General features: G+C 42.6%; 1 protein-coding gene across 1 annotated transcript in view; it reads right to left on the bottom strand.

Moving 5' to 3' along the window:
- FRAS1 (Fraser extracellular matrix complex subunit 1) overlaps positions 1-15,365 on the bottom strand; it is a 164,167-nt gene that overhangs the window by 24,195 nt on the left and 124,607 nt on the right. The window contains exons 32-47 of the mRNA XM_031607476.2: positions 15,001-15,115; positions 14,380-14,517; positions 13,587-13,619; positions 12,722-12,853; positions 11,334-11,459; positions 10,271-10,518; positions 8,672-8,820; positions 8,109-8,271; positions 7,206-7,341; positions 5,985-6,175; positions 5,448-5,601; positions 4,735-4,998; positions 3,766-3,954; positions 3,329-3,448; positions 2,699-2,878; positions 572-696 (exon numbers count right to left, since the gene is read on the bottom strand). Of these exons, the coding sequence (XP_031463336.2) occupies positions 572-696; positions 2,699-2,878; positions 3,329-3,448; positions 3,766-3,954; positions 4,735-4,998; positions 5,448-5,601; positions 5,985-6,175; positions 7,206-7,341; positions 8,109-8,271; positions 8,672-8,820; positions 10,271-10,518; positions 11,334-11,459; positions 12,722-12,853; positions 13,587-13,619; positions 14,380-14,517; positions 15,001-15,115 (2,463 nt within the window). The remainder of the gene's footprint in view (positions 1-571; positions 697-2,698; positions 2,879-3,328; positions 3,449-3,765; positions 3,955-4,734; positions 4,999-5,447; positions 5,602-5,984; positions 6,176-7,205; positions 7,342-8,108; positions 8,272-8,671; positions 8,821-10,270; positions 10,519-11,333; positions 11,460-12,721; positions 12,854-13,586; positions 13,620-14,379; positions 14,518-15,000; positions 15,116-15,365) is intronic.

The following is a 15,365-nucleotide window of genomic DNA, read 5'->3' on the forward strand; positions in this document are numbered from 1 at the left end:
TTCTGGAGTTATTTAGTGAGTGAACATGAGCTTCTAAGCTTAGATCACATAAACATGACCTCTTCTATCCCTCCCCACTAATATCTTCTGCTTTCTGAGACGTTTGTAGACACTCACTTTTCTCTCCATCACTCACTCTACTTTGTTCCTTTCCCTCTATTTGCAACTACAATTTTTCCTTTTCAGAAAGTTGGAAGCAGATCTATTAGGAAGGTAGGAAAGTTGAGGATCTAACTGTGCTTCGGGGTGCTTTATCAATGCACTGGATCAAAGCTGATCTCCATGAGCAAGTGGTAAACAAAATCAGACGTTGGTAAATCAATCTCATGGGCCTACACCTCAGGTAGCTGCTCTTCACAGAGCTCTTAACTCTCCCTGTGGTACATAACATCTCTCACAGCAGGGAAAAGTAACCACTATTGCTAAATTACAAGCTTATGCATGGCTTTTTTCACTTCCTATGCTACATGAATCTCTCTCTTGACAGGACACAAGGAGAACAGACTCCCAGCACATCCTACAGAATCAACAGTCTGCTCAGACTCAGGGGAAAATTCATGCTGGGACCTACCTCATTTGTTCCATCAGACACAGAGAAGGTGAAGGCATCTGTATGCTTTTCAGTGTCACTAGTGTGAACATACTGGATGCTGTGAGAGGCCAAGTCTGCCTGGCTGAAAGAACTGATTTTTCTCCCTAGAAAAAAAACAATAGGGGATAATGCATATAGAAAGAGCGAGGCAGGGAAAAAATGCAGGCGTTGGACATAAGTAGCCATAAGTGTTCAGTCTTCACTTGCTATGCTCTAATTCAGGCTGTACCTCATAAACACTCTGTTCAACAACTTGTAAATGAAAAAAGGCACTTCTACAAACAGAACTATAAACTTCTTCACAGACTTTACAACACCTCTCACTGCTGGCACACCTTATTCAGGATGAGCTGCTTGTTATAGAACAAGAGAAAAACTGGTGCAAAAATAGGAGCTGTTTCAATCTTTTTTTCTTTCATTCTCACTGCCATGAAGGATTGATCTAACCACGGCACCACTGACTATGGGCAGAAGATTCCCAGCCTCAAAGCTTACAAAAATGTCCTCAAACTCTCTGCTTTATTTTCCCCTTCTTGTACCCCAGCATGTAGAACAGATTAAATCCCATTTTCCACACTGATTTATACTGACACTTTTACAGGTCCTCATGTGTGACACACACAGAAAGGTAGCCAAAACACATTTTAAAAAGCACTCAAGCCTTTAACCCTTACTGCTGCATTTGCCAAGTTTTCCTGCTCTTCTCAACAACAAAAACCCAGAAAAAATGTTTTTGCTAGTTTATCATGTTAAATGGCTGCAGGCAACTATCCCACATAGCTAAGATAGAGAGATCTGGCTTAAATAAATGACCCAGGAATGGTTGATTAGCCAAGGTTTCCCTTGAGCTCATTAGCTTTAAAGGGCTGTGTTCTCTTTTGAGCACTCCAGAACTCTCTCCTTAGGTTTAAGTCATTTAAATCATGAGAACAACTCTTTCAGATTGTACAACCCTTTACCTTTATCCATCGTGGACACAAAAAAGCACAGAAATCACAACTGTCACATCTTAAGTAACAAGGGGAATAAAATCCTTCATCCATCTATTTCAGATTTCAAAAGAACCAGATCCATCAATTAGTTTGCAACTCAGACAAAAGCACTGCTTTTTAATTTTCTCCCAGTGGGGAGTATACTTATTTAAATCTTTCATTCATTATTCCTACTCTGTCAATACATGTGTCAGAGTACATCTTACACAGTGAGGCTATGAGGCAAACCATACACTGATACTGTGCTATACCGGAACTGACTGCATCCTGAAAACACAGCAAACACACTTTAATATCTTGTCAAGGAGAAATCTAATTCTAAGAATTCTAATTCTAAGAAGAAATATATCTTAGGTGAGCATAATCTACATCAGAAGAACATATTATATGACAGTACAGTTGTAAACTAATTCAGCAAAAAGGAATACAATACTCATACTTTTTGTGGATAACTGAGCATGGAAAGCAACTCTGAAATTCAGATCGTATTTGCATGGAATTGTTTTCTGAGTTTCACAGGATTAATCAAAACCCCCCTGAACTACCAGACTTCATTAGCTAGCAGATCCATCATGGCACAAAAAGAACTCACTGCATAATCCCCTTCTCCTCTCCAGAGCATAGCTGAAGATGAGGCTGGAGTTTAAGGACCAAGGGGCACTGTGGTCACAAGGGAGACAAAGGAAGGTGTCTGTTCACCAAAGTGGGCTCTATTATCATGGTCATTAGGGGATGGATTATTTAGAACACTGCACTCCTTGTGGTCACAGAGAAGGCTGAAGGTTTGCCTGTCATGCCGAAGCAGCAGTCAGTACTGAAAGAGGAGATTCACACAGTGCACTGCACTGATCTGCTAAGTCCACCAGGCAAGGCATGGATATAAATTCATTCAGCAGCTGAATATATCTTCATCTGCAATTATTAGGCTGCTGTGCCTCCATGCACCTTATCCTCCAGCTCTTTGAGCTAACGGCCATCAATTTCTAACAGGAAGCATAATTCTGTGTAGCTGCCTCCATGCTCATTTTTCCTGCAGTGAATCTTTAGGACTCAAGAGGTCTGCAGTGCTTTGCTGTCAGGATCACCCAACCAAGCAAAATGTCATCCTGCTAACCCGGGGAGGCTGCATGCTCCAGGTGTCCCAGCTGTGGCTGTTTGGTGAGCTTGTACTGGAGCTGGGTTGGCTCACTATCCTGGTCAGTGGCAGAGAGCTGCAGTGTTGTGATCTTCTTTGCGGAGTTTTCATCTAAGACCAGCCCTGTGTTAGTGATGATGGATGGGGGGAATCTGTCCTCTGCAAGGGTTAAATACAAAGCAGAGTTAGGAGAGATGGTCTCTTTCCATTCCTTGGTGTTATTCCCACTGGATACTAGCTCACAAGCAAAAGACAGCATAGTCACATACACCATCAACAGAAGGGAATCCCCCAGAGTGATAATTTCAAAATGAGTATTCTGGAACTTGTCATTAACAGAGGGAACAGTAATGTAATGTCTTGAAGACAATCTAAACAGAATGAAGACATTACAGGGAATTCTTATGTCATTTTCAGTGAAGTTTGTCAGAGGCCAAGGAACTAATCTTTGCAGCCACAAATCCTCCCCGTGCTCCAAACTTCAAAGGCCTTCAAAATGACAGAGAATAAAAGTGCATCTCCGGAATTCCATCTTAATTTGCTGTTCATGTGGAATGGGCATCTTTAAAGCTTTGCAGCAATGAAAACATAACTTTAGACTACGTTTACCTAATACATTAATATGAAAAAACTGGTCCATCAGTCTGTTGCCATCTGCGTCGATCACATCAAAGGCGAAGGCAAAATTTCCACCAGGATCCCCCTTCTTGTGACTGTAAACCACTTGCCCTGAAGAAAGGGAGAGGAGAAAAGAGGTGCTTTATTACAGGTAACTTCACGTAACTCCCAGTTTGGAAGCAGGCTGACAAATATAAACTTGCTTATATTTGTCAGGAGCTTGACAGAGCTCCTGGATTCAGGTTTCATTGCTTTTTCTCTTTATTCTTTTTCTCCTGCTGAGAGAGACTTTTTAATACTTGCTTATTGATTCTACTATAACAACCTTATCTTACCTTCTTCCTTGTCCCTTTTCTTTTTCAAATCATCCTTCCCCATAAAGGGACAGCCATATTTTACTTGCCATGATTACCTACACTCATCCTCACCTTTCTTTATATCAGCCTGGGTAAAACTTTTGACAGGCCCTCTGACAGAGACCTCAACTGGATTATCAGTATCAGTCAACTGCAAATGGCCCACGCTGGGATCCCTCTTCATGACAAATCTGATCATTGTGTCATCTGGATAAACAGCTGCTGCCTTCAAGTGTTGATCTGTGATGTGTGCTGCAGAGCCTGAATCAGAGAAAAAAAAAAACTCACAAACAGCTTCAGCCAATCCAGCTAAGTGATCTGTCTAGACTGGACCACACTGCATAAATAGCAGCTCATATTTTACAGAACCAGGATATGGTACTTCTGGGGGAGAAAGGAGAACCCCACCATAAGTAAAACAGAGGCCTCATCTACAAGGATCCTCCACCTGGATGTTCAATGCAGCACAGCAGTGTCCCAGGCATGTGGTTTGCTCCTGCTCAACTGCGTGCTCACTAGGCTTGCTGGAATGCCCTGGAATGAAAACTGTGTGGCACTGCATTGCCGTGGAAGAGTGGCTTTCAGCCTTGCATGATGTCATACTTAACCAGCCCTGCACAACAGAGACATAACAGCTTAAGTAGAGCTGACACATTTTCAGAAATGTGAACTAAAGCTGAGTGTAGACAAAGTTTCTGAAAAGCCTGCAGCTATCTGTCAGAACTGAGGTTAGATGCTCTCACACGTTCCTTCTCAGCTAACAAATACAAAGCCCTGAAATTGTTCTTGGGAGGCAGTGCTTAACTACAGCATGCATAAAAATATCTATGCCTGTAATTCTTTTTCCCCTGTCCCTTTTCCTTTCAACAGACAATTGATCCTGGCTCCACTATGAGGAGATTCTTTGGAAAAGACCTCCCCAGTCAAACAAGAGGCATGAGTTCACACCTACACCTCGCAATTACATTCAGCAGGAGATGAAGAATTTCTCCCACTGGGCTGCCTGAACAGGTGACACCATTCCACCCTCTCTTCCCATACCAGTGGGGAGCTGCAGGACCCTGTTGACAGTCAGTGTGGGCAGCTGCGTCTTTGGCAGCTCCATGGAGAACTCCAGCTTCCCTGTCTGCATGTAGAGACCATCTGTGATGGAGAAGCCAAACTCATCTGTCTGCGCTGCTGCACCGCTCTGAGAATAAACAATCAGCTCATCCAAAACGTCCTGGTAGGTGAAAGACGAGCCCAGAGACAGCACGTGTCCATGCTCTGGGGGCTCCACAGCAGTCTGCCTCCTGCGAAGGTGACCTGACAAACAACAGATGCATCAAAATTATGAGGAGGACATGGCTCTCTTTGCATGCAGGCTCCCAGTGGGATGCATGGAAGTGGACATGGTTTTACTAAAAGAACTGTTGGAAGCTTTTTGCATATTGCCTTCACTGTACGACCCGCCTTTTCTTTATCACTGCAGGTAGATGCTCAGCTCTTTGGAACTGAATCCCACAATAGGAAATGGGATAACACGAAAGGGACCTTTCCAGAGACGTGGGTGCAGTCTGTCTTTTCCATCTCTCACAAATTGGAGAAGCTATCAAAGAGCAAGGCTGTCCTGAAGTGTGATTGCTATGTCGCTGGTCTAAATGTGCTTTGTACAAATGTTGCAGGCTTCCCTCTCACATTAGGGGCTATTACAGGTACAGACAAACACACACACACACACACACACACTCCCACCCCAGCTTGTCAGGACTTACCATGTTCAGGACTTTTGGTAACCACAATGACAAGCTCACTGTTCTGGGTGTCCAGGTCCTGCAGGTTGAGTGAGGCGTTGGTAACAACCACACTAGAGCTCTCATGCACTCTGACAGGCTCCAACACCATCTTTGGGGGCTCATCATTCCGCCGCTGCACAGATCCCAAAGTCAAACAAGGGAAAAGGCCAAGGAGAAATGAGCACTTTATGACAGTACTGGCACTAATACCAACAGATGGACTACAGCAGACTCTCCAAATCTCCCCAGTAACGTGGCTGCTTCTGAGAGGATGAAGACACCTGAGAAATAAGCCCTGGGGAAGTCTGCAATGCACAACCCTTTTCTGGTGTGGCAGGGGAAATATGCTCCTATACTAGGAGAAGGAAATAGTTCAGAAGAAGGAAACTCTCTAATCCCCTACCCATGTATTATAAAAGTGTGAGGAAAGCTCACAATTAGAAGGAGCTGTACTTCAAAAAGACAAGTGTCTATGTTAAAAGAGAGGATTCTTGCAGCCAGAAAGCACAGGCGTACCTGAATGGTGATGTTGATGCTGTGCACCTCAGACTGGCTGAAACCATCGCTCACGTAAAAGCTGAAAACATCACTTGTTGGCTCAATGCTTTCGTGGACACTCTGAAAGTAGTAAATGCTGTTCTCTAGAACATCTTGAATGGAGAAGGATGCATCTGTGGTAACAGCACTCTGCGGTCCCAAACTCTCACCTGCAAAACAGAATGCTTCTGGTAAAAAAATGTTCAAGTCACTGATAAACTAAAAACAGAAGCAGCAGGATTAAGAGAAGAATGACACACTGAAGGATGCAAGATGTTCATTCCTAAAACATGGCTTCTGTCACCTTGCGACCTTTGTAGAAAGCAACATCTGCTGCACTAGAGCAGGTATTAAGAAAGCTGCAGTTCTATGCACAGTAAAAGCAAGCCCACGCCTCAGAATTACTTATAACATTCTTCGGTGATGAGACAATGGCTAATGGGCCATCTGGCATTGGTATAATCACTATATCAAACTGCACCTTGCAAAAGTCACATCCCCAAGAAAACCAACCAGTCGTGGCCCATTCAAGGATGGAGGCTCTCTATTACCTAAATGGCAAGAGCTGGGAACTATTAGGAATGATGTGCGGTTGTTAGCAAACCATGCACTCCAGAAGAAGAGCAGTATCTGCTGCAACAAGCTGTGACACTACCAGCCCACGGTGATATTTTACTGTGATTTGAGTAAAATGATTTCTGTTATTGTTGTTAGGATCACCTATGGGTGTAACTAAGCAGACAGTCCTCCTGGACTGTAATTCTGTACAAAGGAAATGCTCTCATTTATAGTGTCACAGGTTACAATGGATGAATAACTCTGGACAGTCCAGCATAAATTCTACTTTTTCTTGGAAATACAATGACATAAAAGAGTGTTACCAGAGATGGTATCCCACAGCTCTCCCAGCCTTCAAGCTCACTGCAACATTTAGAGGAATTCAGTAGAATTTGTTCTGTAGAACAAGGGCAGTCAGAATAAAGCATGATGAAAACAGAATGTTTGAAAAAGCTCTTAATGCCCCAGTCTCACAGCTTGGACCAGCCTCCAAATGAGAATTAGAAAGTAATGCTCTCCAGAGACAGTTTATCTCATAATGCTGACCACCGCACAGAGGAACTATGATGAGGTAAACTAGACTGAAATTTCTATGTTTCATTTCAGTAGCCAGGAGAAAGAAGAGAAAGCCAGGCACTTTACCTGTCTTAGTGTTTTCAATGTAGCCATACACAGGTAGAGTAACAACTGTGACCCTCAGGTCTTCCTTGGCAGCAGTATCATAATCAGCAATTAAGTGGTGATGAGCCAGAAGTGGGACCCTGCCCCCCTCATCCACCTGGAAAACACAAGTACGACAAAGTATAGTCCATTCACACAGCAGTGGATGAGTCATGACTGAACAAGTATATCACCACCCCGTGTAGGAGAATTTCCTGGTCCTCACAGTGCTCATTTCTCTGAAGTCTTGTTCCATCCTCCCTCAGATCTGTTCACCATGAGATCAGCTGGGAGGTGAGGTAGGATGATAAGAACAAAACCTGCCTGGCCCCCAAGAGAAGCCTGTGAGTGTTTTATCAGGGGAAAAAAAAAGGACTGGCAGAGTCATGCTGACCTCTTAGAAGGCAAAATCTACTTTGCTTGTTGAGGAGAATCTTTTGAAGGCGAGGGAGGGTGAACTCCAAGCTAGAAAAGAGGAAGACGACTTCAAAAGGCTTTGATAATGAGTCTGAAATGCCAGGTATTCTGTCCAAAACACCAGATGTTTTCAGACTCTTTCATCTTCTGCTCACCTTTTACATACAAGCTGGTGAAATAAGGGACCAAATACTAAACAAGGTAAATTTGACTTGTTCTACTGATATCAATGGGACACCCTAGGAAGAACCTAGCTCCTGACTAAAATAGAAGTAAGCAGATGAGGTTCGGGGATGCAACAGTACATTCAGTCTCCTCTGGCCTCCAAGTAATTTCTTAACCCTCTGCACTCACAAGATTGCATGTGTAACACCATGTTTCTGCAGTGATTTGCCCTCAGTCCAGAAAAAGTGTCTAATTTCCCATGTGTAAGACATTCTTATCACTGTTTCTTGGGTAGCCACTTACAGTGATATGGTCAGCAAACACAACAAGTGATGGTACTGCCTGGGCAGACGTGATGGTGATGGTAAACATCTGTCTGTCAAGCCGGTTATTATCAGCATCAAAAACAGTGAAGTGAAAGACATCTGTAACTGGCTGATTGCTCGTCTCAAACACAGTCGAGTAACTGCAAGTCAAAACACAAGCTGTGTCAGGGAATTTCACTGACAGCTGGGTTAAAACACCTCATCCAAACACATCTCTTGGAAGAGAAGTGGTATTTCAGTTCCCAAACCCAGCCATTTCCTGAACTCTTAGAAATCGCTCCTTTTATATTGCCTACCTAAAGTATCACCATGACATTGCACAGAAAAAAAATCTCATAATTTCAACCAGCTACCTTTCAGATTTGCATAAACAATTCTGTACAAAGCAAATGCTCTCATTTATAGTCTCGCAGGTTACAATTGCAGAGAAAATATTATCTTGGATACATTGCACCATCCTAATACAGTCCTGAGTTCCCTGTGGAAAGCCCACCAAGCTTTTAACTAGTATGACTTAGAATGAGAATAGCTATTTGATACCTGATCCTCTGGTTGTTTATGTCTTCCATGGTGAAGTTATAAACCCTAGAAAGCTCTTCAGCATGAGAGCCAGACGTCCGTAAAAGGGTGCCGTATGTGGGCAGAGATATTAACTGGATTCTTATTTCTGAGTCAGGAGAATTGTTGTCCTAAACATGAAGGAAAAATTAAAAAAAAAGAAAACAACACAAAACAGGATTAGCGTTTGCTTCCATCCATTGAAAATGGAAGGATGAAGAAAATATTGTTTTAGGGGAATATATGAAACCAACAGGGTCAGACCCTCAGCTGATGAACAACGAATGAAGCTCTAATGATGAGAAGAGTCAATTAGGTGGACATTCCCAGTAACTAGTACAAAATTTATTTTCCTTTTCTCGCAACTCAGAGAGGTTCTCCTTCTGTCCTTGTATTACACCAACAAATTCCCAGAGATAAAACCAGTACTTCTATTTTCAAATTACTTTACACTCCCAGAGGACTGGATCATTTATGTAATACGCTTTTACCAACTCCAGAAAAAATGAGCCAAAAAGACACCCAGTACAGGGAGTAACTGTTGCCCACTAATGCTTCAGAGGTATCTCTGTTCAGTTCTTAGTAAAAGTGGTGTGGAGCAATGCCTCAAAAGCCTGTTTCATATTAAGCGAGAAGTTGTTCTTGGCTCTTTTTAACTTCATTAGGTACAATCACTTCTATGACATAATGACTCATATGTCAACTTTCCAATAAAAGCTTTTCTTGGTTGCCAGAAAGATAAGACCCAAGGCAGAAATCATATTCTCAGGATATGGATCAGGAAATAAATCCTCTTTTCTGTGACTGTTGTGTTCTTCACATTAAACCTGAACAGCTCCCTTGACACCTTTCTTCTTCATAAGGAGAATGGGACAGATCCCTGACTTTTATCCAGGCAGATCCTTTGGAAAAAAACATTTGCCTGCCTTCTTATTCTACCTCACTCTGCAGGCTCCTAACCATCTCTCTGACAGCCACTACCTTAGGTCTCTCCAGACTCACATGTGCACTGCAATCTCTCCAACCTCCTCCCTAAGAGGAGCATGTCTGCACACCTGAAATCCACTGCCAGTGTCTTTGCTGCTAAACCAACTGGGATAATAACTTTCTCTGAATTTTGCCAGCAGGACAACGCATACAACAACACAAACACTGGAATCAACTCAAAGCTACACCAGGGAGCACAGAATCCTGGTTCGCTCAAAAAAACCCACAACCTTTGAAGCTTGTGCAGAAAAGAACCAGACAATTTCACAATTGTGTGAGGGGGAAGAAATTGTCATGGGCTTATCACCTTGAAAATCCGTATGTGTTGTTAGGGAGTCTGTCTGATACAAAAATCTGGGATTAACTCAGTTCTCATCTTAGCATGGCAGTTTCTGGCAAGCAGGGATAGCCTTAAAACCCCGCTGAAAGAAAGAGTCTATTGTCCCCTTCTTGGCAAAACACAGTCAAAAGCTGAGCTCTTTGCCAAGAATCCACACTAATGGCAAAGAGGTGTGGGTGGCAAAGGGTCTGTGTGGGGATTAGGCATGAAATGCTGGCAACATTCATTGGGTTTAGAAATAGACAAAAGCTTACAGTGTAAGCAAGGTGCAATCGAGAGAGAGTTGCAGAGCTTTTACTAGCCACAGTGATTCCTAACAGGCAGCCTGGAGCCAGCTGTGGACCGTTGTTATCCAGCAGGGACACTTCCACCCTCAGCACTGTGGTCACTGTGGTGACACCGTCGGTGACAGAGATTTCCATGCTGTCTTCTGCTGCTGCTGAGCCATCATGCACATACTGCAAAGCATTTCGAGTGACGTCCTCATAGGTGAAGGTGTCACCTTCCCAGAAAGAAATACAGAAGTCAGGAAAACTGCTAGTGCGCCAATCCAGTTCAAACAGCCTAAGGCCCCAATTTAGCAGAAGATTAAATCACATGCTTACCTGGCATTTAATACCATCCCTACAGAGCTCTGAGTTATGAAGACATTTTTAAGGAAGTAATACATGCGTAGGGCAAAGGAAAAGCTGTAACCTTGTCTGTTGTACAGACACAGTGACTCTTTTCACAATGACAATTCTCTGGAAGTGTACAGATCCTCCTTTCTTCCCAGGTGCTTTGTAAACTCAGGCCTGTCATAACTAGATAAGGCTTCCCTCTCCACATCTGTTTGCACTACTCTCTTACAGACAATATTTGTTCATCTGATAATACACTGGAAACTGCTGCCACCAAAATCAATAGCAAAACTCCACAGAAGGTTCTGACTGCTGCATCACCACCGATTATGCAGACTTCAGCAGAAATGTTCACTAAGTATTATTTCACATGTAATTTACCATGTAAAGCAAAAGGTCTCTTTCTGATTAGCAGCTGGTACTCTTACCACAATAGAGTGACTGCCCATCAGCCCACATACGTGTTATAGAAATTCATTATCTCGGACAGGAACTAAACAACAAACAGGAAATGATCTTCCACGTACTCTCTCCTGCAGTCACACTCTTTCAGTCAAAGAATTCAACGCATTTGTGGCTGCAGCTGCATCTGTTAGAGGCATCTGTCTCCTCCTACCAAACCAAACTTGTGGAATGAATAGGTAGAAGCTGGATGTGAGTAGAAGACCGTGCTGAAGAAGATTTCTGCTCAACTTACCTGCTCTCATATGCTCCTGCACACTTGCACCATGCTTGAGCACGATGCCATGATGGGGAGGTTTCACCAGCTCAAAGAAGAGGCCCTCAGGAGCTGTATCTGTATCGCTCACAGCCAACTGGATCCCTGTGCCAGAGACATAGAACAGAGGTTTCAGCATCCTTACACACTGCTCTGGTAATGTCCCTAAACTTTGTCATCTGTTCTTGTGAACTGTGGAAAGTGAAAGTGTTGTTTCTGCAGTGAACAATGGAAAAGGGCAATTGATCTAAAGAATTAAGTTGTAACATATCCTTACAAATAACTGATGCGGAAAGTAAGAATAACATACACATATTAGTAACATTTTTAGAAACATAATTACTGAATTACCTAACAAATTCATTCTCACAAAACTGCAGTAGATTTTAAATGTTCTAAACAATGTGAGTATAGCATTCTGAACTAGAAAACATATTGTAACGTTGTTCATTAGACAGGCAGAAGTGAAATACATCTAACAAACTTACAAGGAGTCAGGGCCTTTACACAAAGCAGAACCATCCCACTCTGTGGGAATGTTAGGATGCCATAGACAGGCTCCAAGATACTCCCCTCTATCCTCCTTCCGACCTTATCTCTATGCAAGGACAGATGAATGACCAGAACAATGACTCAGTGTAAAGGGGTACAAATGTTAAAGGGGGGGTAATTAAACAATCGAGAGGCTATGTTTATGTTATAAAACAGGCATCCAAAAACCGCGACCAAACGTTTGTTGAGAAAACAATTGTTAGAAGGCAATTAAACAATTAAGATATTTGTGTTTGGGCAGCAAAGATCTATGTTTACTTGGTATTTGTATGATTAGCGAAGCGTCGCGAAAAAGTGTGAACCTGCAGTATTCAGCCAATGAGGAACCAGGGCAGAAAGAGATAACTGTTGGGGCAGTAGGGGATAAAAGATGTAACACTGTTTTCTCGGGGCTCTCCTGCTTGCAGGAGGCCCGCCATTGCAATTGCGAATAAAATCTGCTTTCTCAGAGATACCGTCCTAGAAAATTATTTGGATATTTCCTACATGAATGGAGACAAAAAAATTTAATTTAGTCAGTACCTGAAAAGTCAAATAATTCTGGAGCATCCCTAGCCCAAGGGCTTGCTGCCTTCATGGAAATAATTAGTTCCCTGATAACGTTTGGATCGGATATTGATTCAGAGAACTTACCACCAGTGACTCACAGTATTTCTGGTATGACAGCTACACAAACCTTCAGCCTTTGAGACAGGTGTGTGTATGTCCACATATTAGGGGGTTATTTATAAAAACCCCAGCAAGCATCCTGACACCACCAGAAAGTGGCTTACAGGAAAAAAACTCTGCTGCCCCATCCTTTCCAGCCTACTCACCAATGGTGGCCTTCCCCCCCTGGCTGACCTCCAGGAAAGGAGCTGTGATCTGGAAGACTGGAGGCTGCTGCTCTGCAGAGAGCAAGTGAATGACAAACACCATCTCTGGGGTTGTGTGCTCTCCACCAGACACTAGACACAGACAAAAACAACAACTGAGCATAGGGATGTGCTTTCAGGGATTCACAAATCTACAGATCTGTGTGGACGTAAACACACAACTCACACCTATCCAAAGGTATCTACCTTTGTCCCTAACTCATTTTCTAGCACAAAAAGTATAACTTGTAAAAATCAGAGCATGTGTGTGTGCATACTATCTACCATTTGTCTACCAAGCGTACCCATAAGTCTCCTTGAAAGTGGATCACCTTGCACACCTGTGCTATAGTACATGGAAAGGGAAACGTATTACATAAGTAAGAAGCAGCTAATTACTAGCAATTCAATGGTGGAAATGTTTCCATGGTATATTTAAAAAAAAACAAAAAAACACACACAAAAAAACACAAAACAAACAAACAAACAAACAAAACAACAACAAAAAAAAAAAACAACCAAAAAACCCCAACAAATTGAAACACTGGTGTCCCTGTTCAGATAGAGGGAAAACAGGAATGAACACGCATTTATGACGCATTCCAGGCAACTACTGGAAAAAATGTGTGTGCCTACTGAACTGCATCTTAACTTGTATAAAAAACTACTGGGACAGAGGGAATGAACATTCCTTGGATACATGTATTTCCAGAAGTTCCTACCGGGTGCCCACAGATGTCCCTTCAGAAAAGCCAAGGAGTAACAGGCAGCGTGAAGGGCACAAGGAGGAAAACTTTGGCCAGAAAAGAGCAAATGGTTTGCATACCTGTGAATCGGAAGTTCACTGACTCTGGAAGACCTGATGGGATAAATACAAGCACAGAGTAATTGTAGTTAGCAGAGGACAGTTCATACTGACATGGATTTGGACAGCTTTTGGAGAAAGCAAGTGCAGACATTCAACCAGACTGGAGACTTTCTTTAATAAGGAAAGCACTCTTTTCTACACTTTCCTTCCAAGTAGTGAGAGAAAACACGCTGCTCTCCTCCAGTCTGTGAAACTCCTCTGGGTGTCAGCAGACGGCATGGCAACGTATAGAACTGCATCTACCACGTACTGTCATTTCATCACATAATCCCATACACCAACTGGTCCAACATGTTTGAAGTTTTTCCTATTTTTCCTCTTCTATCTCTTGCTCCTTTTACCCTCCTGATGGCAGAAATCTAATACCCTGGCTAAATTGATTCAGTTCACACACACCAATTCTTGTCTGAACCTGAAGACTGCTGGAGCCGGTACTCAAGCATGGGAAGGGCAATAGTTCTTAACCACAGAGCACCAGATCAACAGTTTGACCAATGCCACATCCAATATAAGTATCAACAATGCTAAATGCAGCAGAGAACACAGTCATACCCCAATAATTCACTGAAAGCTGATATACTGAACAAGAGGCAAAAAATGATTTCAAGAATTGAGTGAACTTCTGAAGCGTTCCCACAAGGCAGATTCCCACTTCCGTTGTATTATTCAGTGAGTAGCCACAAGACCATTCCAGAACTGGAGGAGAACCAGCAGTCTGACTTGGCACTGCAAAGAACATTCAGCTCCTTACCTGCAAATGAGAATGCAATAATCTCTCTCAAGTGTGGAGCTGCAGTTGGTGGACGATAAGCAATCTTGCCATGGTTTATATCTGCTTGAGTGAAATACCTGACTGGGGAGAGAGGCCTGTCTCTATGCTCCACAATACCTACAGAAACAGAGAGTTCACTATTAAGAGAAGGAATCCATTTATTTTTAAAACAAGACACCATAGAGGATGGCTTCTTTTTATCTTCTCAAGTACTTCTTTTTATACCTTCAGCTGTTGCTATGAGTCAGATGTCTGAAACTGCACCTAGTATGGGTTCTACAGAGCAATACAGGACATGTGAAATTAAAACAAATTCTTCACTTGCTCTTTTCTTCAAATACCTCTCACTAAAAAGGCTAGAAGCAGAAAGCCACAGTGCAACATTCAATGTCTTCCAGTCAATCATAAGAAAAATATCTGCGCACTGCAGCATACTCCTAAACAAGCCAAAGAAACAAGATGTTAGAATACTAATGAAGGAAGCCAAATAGTTTAGCAGATGCTTTCACAGAACGACATACAGTGAAAAAAAACATAAAACGTGCTCGAAGAAGCATACCAATTAAATCAAGCTGCCATGTTCTGAATAGGTACACTTGCCTTGGCCAGGAAGGAGAGGGACAGTCACATTGAACAGGATTTTCTCACTGGGAATCTCTGGGTCTACAAAGGAGAGGTGATGGGGCTCAATCACTGTCACGCGGTCCTCCAGAACCTCAATAAACATATTAGAGCAAGAGCATCAACACCAGAGATATGGAAAGACAGACGAAAATACAACAGGAAAGAATTTGCTTTGCTATAAAAGATGATAGACTTTGAATGTAAAGGTCTGGCTCTTAGACATAAAACTGACGAAGAACACATGAGTTGAACCCTTACCAAGTTCCTCAAACTTCTATCGAATAGGGACTAATTGGGATGAAATTACAGAGGAAAATAAAGCTTAACAGTAGTCAAATTTG

This window comes from Phasianus colchicus, chromosome 4 (genome assembly GCF_987193195.1).
Source record: "Phasianus colchicus chromosome 4, bPhaCol1.hap1.1, whole genome shotgun sequence".
Taxonomy (NCBI): Eukaryota; Metazoa; Chordata; class Aves; order Galliformes; family Phasianidae; genus Phasianus; species Phasianus colchicus.